General features: G+C 34.6%; 1 protein-coding gene across 1 annotated transcript; it reads right to left on the reverse strand.

Moving 5' to 3' along the window:
* Positions 1-9,793: 9,793 nt before the first annotated feature.
* On the reverse strand, positions 9,794-10,312 carry LOC139424917 (uncharacterized). The gene has a single exon (XM_071177033.1). The coding sequence runs from the start codon at positions 10,310-10,312 to the stop codon at positions 9,794-9,796; it is 519 nt and encodes a 172-aa protein (XP_071033134.1).
* Positions 10,313-10,573: the final 261 nt, after the last annotated feature.

Below are 10,573 nucleotides of genomic sequence, written 5' to 3' on the forward strand. Positions count from 1 at the left end.
ACACTAGAGCTCCACCATACGTTTAGTCAACGATGATTCTAAAACCTTTAGTACACAACCAGTAAATTACATACAACAATCTGATTTTATGTTGCAGTGTGATATTATTTAACACATTTAACCGAAATTAACAAATAGTTTTCAGATTTTAATGCCTTGGGGTAAATGCTCTATTAAAATACAGTAGAATCTCCCTATAAAGAGATTTTTAATCTGAAAGTTGCGCAACACTAATGTTTTCAATACTAATAGATCAACTTTCTAATTTTCATCAATTTCGAAGAAATTTAATACAGTTAGAATCTTTCAAACATATTAGTTATTCACCTCAAGAATTACACAATTGAATTAGGAACGAAATTTTCAGACTAAATAATTACAAATAAAGGAAAAAATTATTTCACAACAATCCATAACTTCGTATTGATTTACCTCCAATTAAAAGAAATTCCGTCAAATTTATTACTGAAAGCTGAAATCATTTGCTCAATTGCAAACAAACTACTTTACGTAACTGAATAACGGAATTAAACTTATCTGGTCCAAGGAAAAACAGAAGGGGAGAAAAGATACCAAAATGTACGGGGGTTGTGAAACTATAAAAAATCTGTGGGATTAAATGTTTTCTATTTAGGTTCATTGTAAGGCGAAAATAAGTTTTTAAAAATGTTGTGCTATGTCACGTGACAGTGAGTCTTAAGGTTTAAGGGTTTTAAATAATGTAAGCGGTAATTACAGACAGATTCTGAATTGTCGGATAAAAATGTTGATTTGGAACAGAATGTGTTACCTTAAATATTAAAATGTGTACTAAATAACAGTACATTACTGAAGAGGCAGAGTTCATTAAAAACTGTCATTTTATTAATACCGTGTGTTTTATTTAAATAACACTAAATATGCCATATTGTATGTTCTGGTTTTTGGTTTCCAGACATCTAGATACCTGAAATAGTTCAGATTTCTAATTTTAAAGAATGTGAATTCAATAAACTGTTTTTCCCTGCACGCTTGAGTTTTAGAGTGAAACAAGTTTAGTACTTGATTTAGTGTATTTTAATAACAGCAGACGAAATTGAGATTTGAACATACAATTTTATAGATTCGATATAAATTTTATTAGATCATTTGTTTTAAAGTTTGGCCTAAACTTTTGGATTACGTGTATTTTAACCTTAGACTATATTTTGAAACTAGTACTTTTACTTCAACAGATTCTCAAATATTGCTATAACAATCACGCATCTGAAAATTATTTTGGTGAAGATTTAACGAACACTTAATATCAGATTTTATTTTGGTATTTTACTAATTAAGTTCTATTAATCTAAATATGGTTTGTCTGAGAATCAAACGCCAAGCATTTTAGTTTAATTCCCGGAATTTAATTTTTAATTCAAATTTTAAACTGGCACTCTAAAAAAAATCTGTTTCAATATTGCATCTTTACATTTTAGCTGGTGTAATGGACAACAGTTTGACGCAAAACACCGCCGGCTAAAAGTTGAAACCATTTGCTCAACCGTAGCAAGCAAACTACTTAACTGAATAACGAAATTAAACTGTTACCTGGTCAAAGAAGGGGACAAAAGATACAAAGATGCATGGGGTTTGTTAAACATAAAATCTGAGAGACCTAAAAACCTAGCATGATTGCAAAAAGTGCTTTGAATACAGAAGACATTTTGTTCTTCTTTAACCAAACGCAAGCTTATGCAAGTTAAATTAGTTTAGGAAATGTTGGCATACACCAACCGTTATTAAACTATTAATCTTAAAAATTTCAAATGAGTCGGATTAAAAATATTTAGAGTATAAAAAATAATGCAACTCAGTTTAAAATAGAGCGTTAATACAGTTAAAATATACATACATGCTTATACAAATGTATAAATATAAGATATTTCTTACTATTGAGGGGATATCTTCAGTTTTAAACAATCACGGAACTTTGAAAATACAATATTGGAGAAAACAAAACTTTAAAAATTACTTTTAGTATGCGTTCATTTTATTTTAGGCAAGTTAGTATCCCATCAAAAATACGAATCAAAATATTTTAAAAATTATCCAAGAGGGTCAATTATTAAAACAGAAATACTAATCTTTCTGAAAAAGCAATCACAAATTATAGGCACAAGAAATTACAACCGTACCACTAATAATCACGAAAAACTTAAATGCAAAAAGTATAAAAATTAGGAAAACTTACTTTAAAAAAACATCAAGAGAAAAGTCTTCCATAAACAACCTTCTGAAAAGTGGTAATCATCGGTAACAAATTTATTTCTTGAAAATCTTTAGGACAAAAATGCTTCTTTGGACCAAAACTTCAGAGAAAAAATCCGACACAAAATCACGTACGTTATCCATCTCAGTATTTAAATTGCCAATAATCACACAAGACTACACTTACATATAATGCAGTTCGGAGACAGAAAGAGCTCATTCGATACCACCCGTGCCTCTTATTTTATATCCCTTAAAATCGATAACGATTAATTTCAGCCACAGTTGAGTTGAGTTGATGATATGGTAAGTACATTATTTACGTCACACTAGAGCTCTACCATGCGTTATAAACAGTGGTCTTTGAAACATTTCTGAGGATGATCCGAAGTCATGCCATCACAATTTTGATCCTCTGCATAGAGAATGGCACTCTCACTTTGGTGGCACGATAACCTCGCACGAAGTCGAGGACTCACTGTACGGCAGAACAGTTTAACGAGGACCGATACCGCACATCTTCGATCCCTACGTATACTGATCAAAGTGGTCACCCACCCGCTTATTGACAGCAGTCAATGTTGCTTGACTTCGGCGTTATACTGGGAACCGTATTTTTACGAACAATCCACAGCGGGACTCAAATATTTGAATACGCAATAAAGTATAACTGAAGAAAAATCAATCATAGATAAATTAACAGGCTTGTGCAATTACAGGCAATGTGAGTCCCGCAGTGGACTGATCGTTAAGACTCGGTTTCCAGCAGATCACNATTTAAACCAACAGCATTCTCTGTCGCAACTTGGGTCCCGCAGTGGACTGATCGTTAAGATACGATTCCCAGCAGATCACTGAAGTCTAGCATTACTGGCTGTGGTCTGTAAGCGGGTGGGTGACCACTTGGATTAGTCTGCGTAAGGACCGAGGGTGTGCGGCATTGGTCCTCGTTAAACTATTCTACCTTAAAGTGTCTGACTTCGCGTGCAGGTCGTCGGGCTACCGAAGCGGGAGGTGCCATCGCCTCAGCACAGGATCAAAATTGTGATGGCATGTCTTCGGATCATCCTCAGGGCTGTTTCCCAGACCGTGCCCCATTGTACAGCTCTAGAGCGACGTAAATAAAGTACCAAAAAAAGTACTTGGAGATATAAATGACAAGGAAAGTCACCGGTTTTATTGCTTTATTAAAATTACATATATATGCAGGCTTGTTTTCTCAATTTAGGCTTTTAAACCAACGTCAAGTAGAAGGACAGATTGAACAATTTAGATAAGGACACCACAAAGAATGCATACAGGGTTACGGCGGGATTTGGACATGCCACCTCAACGCTTTACACTGTGTTCGGTGCGCGATACCGCTGGGCTAGGGAGGCCCCGAAAGTCACCGGTTCCGCCTTCAAAGCCTCTCACACTCATTGTGTTTAGCGCTTACAATTGAACAGCGTGTTAAGGGATTCATAGAGGTAAATTCCACTTCAAATTCAATGTCAACAAAATCAAAATGCTACTATAAGCATTTGCTGAATTAAATTATATTAAAATACATTATATTAAATATAGAACAAATTATAGGTAAGAAATCACTAGGAAAGAATAAAATTTGAATTAGTTTTATGCTGGAAATGTACTGTCTTCTCACTAACTATCGTTGTAGTTCATTTACTGCACTAGAGCTGCACAATGGGCTATTGGCGAGGATCTGGGAAACATCCCTGAGGATGATCCGAAGACATGCCATCACGATTTTGATCCTGTGCAGAGGGGATGGCTCCCCCGCTTCGGTAGCCCAACGACCTGCATGCAAAGTTGAGCACTTTACGGTAGAATAGTTTAACGAGGACCGATACCGCACATCCTCCATCCCTACGAATACTGATCAAAGTGGTCACCCACCCGCACACTGACCGCAGCCAGTGATGCTTGACTTCGGTGACTTGCTGGGAACAGTGTCTCTCACTAATTGTCAGAGATCATATCAATAGTAGACTAGTTTTTATGTTTTGTTGAGGGGATGAAGGAGGGGTTGCTTCAATTTAAGTGTTTCCTTGTTGATCTTTAGAGAAGCATTACAAGTATTTTTCTTAGTCCGTCAGTTCTTGGGATCTGAACAAGTAGTCAGTTGGAAGCGTCTATTAAGATAAACGAAACGAACCACACATCTGTTACCGCAAGCCCTGCTTTGCAATAAGCACACGTGTTAGTATATGTAGCATATGTGTTACGATTAATGTGAATAGTCGGTTATTATTATAACTAACCGGTCAATATTAATAACAACCAAACAAACTGGTTAAAGTTAATAATTTAAGTGAATTCATCCCATTAACTGGTTATTATTAATAATGTTGTTGTTGTTTTTAAATTTAAGTCGCACTAGAGCTGCACAATGGGCTATTGGCGACGGTCTGGGAAACATCCCGGAGGATGATCCGAAGACATGCCATCACGATTTTGATCCCCTGCGGAGGGGATGGCACCCCCGCTTCGGTAGCCCGACAACCTGCGCGCGAAGTCGAGCACTTTACGGTAGCACAGTTTAACGAGGACCAATACCGCACACCCTCGGTCCCTACGCAGACTGATCCAAGTGGTCACCCACCCGCACACTGACCGCAGCCAGTGAAGCTGGACTTCGGTGATCTGCTGGGAACCGTGTCTTAACGATCAGTTCACTGCGGGACTATTATTAATAATAACTAATGAAGTTAGGTCAATGTCATTCTTTCGCGTTTTTATTGGGGATATTTCCGTGTTGTGATCTGCCAGGCCAACTACAATCACCAAATTGATTTTAAAGTGCAATTTTTTTTTAAACAAAAAAGAAAAAACAAGCTTGTAGATGTTTGCCCGGGGGTGGCCGTGAGTTACTCCCGTCAAGTTGGTCCCTTTCTGTGATTTTTTTTTCCAGTTTCTCGCTGGCTGCTGCCCAGAAGATGGCAAGACGAGGCGATTATTCAACCGCAGATCACGATACGGAAATCTCTCCGTTCTATTTTTCCCTTTGACTAAAAGAAGCGGTTATTATTAATATTGACCGGTTAGTATTAATAATAACCGTATCTACCACTTTAGCCCATATAATATACAAAGAGGCACAACCCTGTCACAATGCAATATAAACCGTTTAATAACATTGTAAAAACTGCATTGGTTATTAATAACCGGTTAAAGTGAATAATTTGCGATTTTTCTCACTTTGACCGGTTATTAATAATTTTTCTCACTTTGACAAAAAAAGCGGTTATTATTAAAATTGACCTTTTAGTATTAATAATTACCTGATTTATTACTTTAATTGTAACATATGTACAATAGATTATTGAAATTAATGGAGTAAATGTTCATGAAAACGTACATCAATGTTTTTTATTTATTCATTTTTGCCATTAACTATACCCATTTCCTGGTTTATTTCAACTATTATTTATAAAAAATAAAAATTCATGCAATTAAGGGCAATTTTAAAAAAAAGAAAAAGAAAGAGGAATAATGGAAAAAAATCGAAAATAAAAGATTTATCAATATGAACTTTGGTTTCTAAGTTAGAATTTTTAGGCAAGTAGAATGCTATTTTAATTTCTGGATAGGTTAAATGAGCAAAACTATCTGAAAAGCATTTCTGAGTGTTAACTATCGACAACGAGCATTAAACGTAGCTAACGTATATAACATAAAATGAGTTATTTTAAATCAAAGTGCAATATTGTTTGCGTCGCATAATTAGTTTAGTGAAAAGTATTAGATCTGATGCATTTTCTAATGAAATTCTGATCCTTTGTATTCTTATGCATGCGAATAAACTACGTGTTTGTTTCATACTTTATAACCTTCGTCAAACAGCCGACCCAATTTTGGGTTTACGACTCCTAATGTTCAACTCCGGAGCCTGGTCAATTCGAACCCAATCCAGAAGACAATGAAACTCCTGGATCAGTACCCCCAGAGGTATGATTTGTTATGGGAACATGGAGGGCTTTGTGACTAGACATATTTAACGTGCACCAGTCGCCATTTACAACATGGGGAGTCACGGCGAGACGGCCAGTGGAGATCGAAACCACGACCTCTTAGACATGGGTCCAGTGCCCTACCAAACCAGGCTATCCCGGCCTTCTGTCTTTGTCTACATTTCTGTTCAGTTTTGATGTATTTAAATTATAAATTTGTGATTTCTCTAACGAATATCAGTATATATCAACAAACATTTGCCACTCAATTAATCTGTACTTTGAGGAGTGGACAGCAGTTTCTGGAATTGGCAAGTGGAACCTTTAATAAAATGTCATGTCCTTATAATGTCACGAAAACTTAAAACCACATGCTTAACATCTATTTTAACGATAAAATTAAAATCTTCGGCAAATGTAACAAAAATTTGAAACTTGGATAATGTTAGGCAAATAAGAAAAAGTTGACTAACAAATTTAATAAATTTTTATTGAACTATGTAGATTACGTAGACAACTAAAATGAACAGAATGATGTCTTCTTCGCAACCAACAACTTCTTAACTTTGTTTTTCTTCTACTTTCTTCTTTTTTGAGTATGAAAGGTATTTTATTCACATACCTATTAAGTAAAAAAAAAATTCTAATAAAATATTTTCAAAATTAGATTGTTTAAAACAACACAACTATTTTGTAAAACTTTTGAAAATTGCAATTCAGGAACACTATCTTGCATCACTTTTTTTTTTAAAAAAAGCGCCACATTCATTAAAATAACGTTAACGTAATATTTAAAAATAAATAATTTAATTATTATTGAGAGCAGCGGTTCTCCATTTTTTCCGTCTACGGAACAAAATGATTGACCTACTTTTTCATAGTTCTTTATGCAATGGGGTACCTGCAAGTGACGTAGCGTGGGTACCTCGATCCTGATTGGTTGTTGAAATGTGACATTTGTTTACGTTAGCAACTGTTGTTTCCATTCTATTTCAAGCAAACCAAGCCCGACAAGTATCAATTCTCTTAAGTGACACAGTCTAAATTTTTTTGCAAAGATTCTTTTTCAAAGATTTCAATTCTTTCACTTTATATTTACCCAGAGACTTAACACAAAGACATGTGGAACATAGACAAAATATGCATCGAAGTTGCCAGGTACACAAAACAAAAATATATCACAGTTGCGAAAAATATACCACAGTTGCAAAGAAGTAGACGAAAAAGAATTATATTTCAACTAATTCGATGTGCGATACGGTTCTGTACGTAATTAACTTATCGTTAATTAACATTCTAACTTACGTGAAAAAATTTAGCTCAACTTTGACAGGCCATTTTGTTTATTGACGATCAGCTGGAGCTGACGTCATAGGTCATATGTGTGGGTATATTTGATCTTCTTCTTCTTCTCGAAGTGCAAGTACCCAATTGTAAATGTATTTGCCGAAGAAAGACAACCAATAATTTTGAAACTATTTGAGGTGAGGAATTAAATAAATTTTTTCATCGTTTTAACTTTTTCAGCACAGCAGATTTTGAGTGAAAATCTTAAATAGGTAGCAACTGTGATTTTTAAGTAAAGAAACATATTTAAGTTCTATCCTGTTTAAAGAAAATTGGTTGCTAAAAAACGGTGGACGTTTAGAAGAAAATAGTTTTTAATTTTTAGTGGTTTATCGTATTTTTGTTTTGTTATTTTATTCATTTATTTATTTAATAATTTTTTTTTTTGAACAAGTGTTGCCAGCCTGGCAACACTGCACTGTAAGAGGTTAACGGTAAAAGTATCTCAAATAGTTGAATTCCCAGGTTTCTTGTCTAGTTACGAATTTATATTTACTGTAGGCATAAACTATACTGAAATGAATAAAATAAGTTAAACTATGGTTTTTATTGAAATGAGAAACTGCCATTTTGCGTGAATAGGATTAACCGAGATATTAAATAAAAAATAATAAATAATTTGATATAAATATAATTACAGACTTCAAATTTGTTACTGATTTTAAAGAAACTTACTTACCACGGAACCACTGTGATCCTTCAACGGAACTCTGGAATTTTGCGGACCACCTTTTGGGAACCACTAATTTAGAACCTTGTTGTCCCTGGAATTTCGTTCCCATTTTACTACTGATGTCATAATTGGCGAATTTAAGATTAAAAAATACTTCTTTAATTATTGTTTAGACCTTTATTGTAATATGTATTCATTAGAAATTTCTTTCATATTTCAAATTTCTTTCATATTGTGATTTTTGACAAATTTAAATGCTACGAGAAAATTCAGTACTAGCAAATCGATTTACTACAGAGATGTTAATTATATGAAGGTAATTATCTCTACAATTCTACTTATTACTTCAGTAATTACCTTGTTTGATTTTCAACAAAACACAAATAATTTCGCAAAATTATTTATCCAGCGTCGCGTAAATCCAATAAAGTTCATGAAATACTCTTTAAAAAAAATAATAACGGTGGTGACCGCCATTTTCTTTCGCGTTATAAAAATAAAATAATAATAAATAGTTAAACTCACGTGCGTCTGACTGATCAAAAAGTACCATTATTATAGCGTTATTCCATTTTGTATCCACCGGAAATTTATTTATTTATTCATACATGTTTTACTATTTACGATATAGTCTGAAAATTTAAATATTGCCTGAACTTCAGCGTATGCCAAATCTGTATCATGCTGTGAAATTCCTTTTATTTTATAACCGTCGTTTTAGGTTTACGACTACCAATGCTCAACACAGCAGCCTTGTAATTTTGAAACCCAATCTTGAAGACAAGGGAACTCCTGGAACAGGCATTGGGACAAAACTAGCCTTCGTGGAGGATTTTTTGATGGAACTAACCCACATTTGCGTTACATGGAGAGGAAAACCTTTCACGGCTAGCCTGGTGGCATGGAGACTCCAAACCATAATCAGTCTACCACTGAGAATATTGTACGTGAGCATTGTGGTCGGTTCGAGCCGGGTGTGGAATTCGCATTGACTGGCAATCGTTGGGATTCGAATCCAGTTCACCTCATTGGGAGTCGAGCGCTCTATCCACCTGAGCAATTTAAAATTCATTGCCATATACCTGATTATAACGGTGATTCTAGTGTTTCATGACTTATCTTTCTGATTAGTATTAGTGTTCTGTTTTTCGTTAAATACATAGTGTTCAGTATTTTCGCCAAATGAAATATCTAAGAATGCAAATGACCATTAAAATAATGTTGACGAAATATACATATTTTTTTTAAAATAACAATTTAAAATGTTACGTTTTATATTTATTAGATCTTTTTTTATTTCATCTGCATTACACATTTAAAGTCAAATAAAGATTTTGAATTCCAATGCATTATGAATTATTTCGAATAGATAGATATGGTTTCAGCCAAATGCTTCTATGTCAGCATCTAGTCTTCATAAATATTCTACATCTTTTGAATTATTATTTGAATAAAGGAAAGCAATTTTCTACATTTTANATAGCAAATGCTAAGCGGATTGGAAATTGCAAACGTTTGAATGGTATAGGCGAATCTGAAGGAATCATTGGGATCCGCGGTAGAAGTACAACTTCACCTTGAAATTTTCCACTTAAAATAGTGGCTTCCAAAATGTTACCCATGATTTTTTTATGACCAGTCGCGTGCCATTACACAATTTCGGAGCATTCAAATTTCTAAGCAAAATTATAGGTGAACCAATCTTCAATCGCAAATTATGGGGTGGCATTCCAGGTAAATCCAGTGAATTTAAAAACTCGGCAGGATAGTTGACAACTTCATCAGGATCAACAACAGTGTCAATCGATTTGAATGTAATTTCACTACCAGGCAATGATTGTTGTACTTTAAAATTGATTGCGTCAACATCTAAATTTTTTGCGGCTAAAATAGCTCGCTCACGTAGCCATGCATGATTAGTATAATTATGTGGCAAATCTGGAAAGATACTTTTTATTAACTCCTCTTTGGTAGGCACCATGTTGCAAAAATTCTGTGGGAGTCGAATATATTGTGTATCTTCATACAATTGAATTTTACCATTGCCAATGTCTAACAGTTGTTCGGAGAATCTTGACGCTAATGGATCATTTTGAAGTTGAACACGCATATTAAGAGTAAGGCATAATTTACTGACACTTCGCCACAGATAAGATTCTTTCAAACATGCGTTTATTTCGTCCGCATATGTCGCACGTGGAATGACGGGTAATGTTTGTCTGAAATCACCTGACAGCAGCAGTAGAGCATCACCAGCCGACCCAATTTTATGGGTTTACGACTACTAATGTTCAACTCCGTAGTCTTCTGATTTTAAACCCAATACAGAAGGCAAGGGATATCCTGGATCAAGTATGGAGAGAAAGTTGCC

This window comes from Parasteatoda tepidariorum, chromosome 2 (assembly GCF_043381705.1).
Source record: "Parasteatoda tepidariorum isolate YZ-2023 chromosome 2, CAS_Ptep_4.0, whole genome shotgun sequence".
NCBI classification, from domain to species: Eukaryota; Metazoa; Arthropoda; class Arachnida; order Araneae; family Theridiidae; genus Parasteatoda; species Parasteatoda tepidariorum.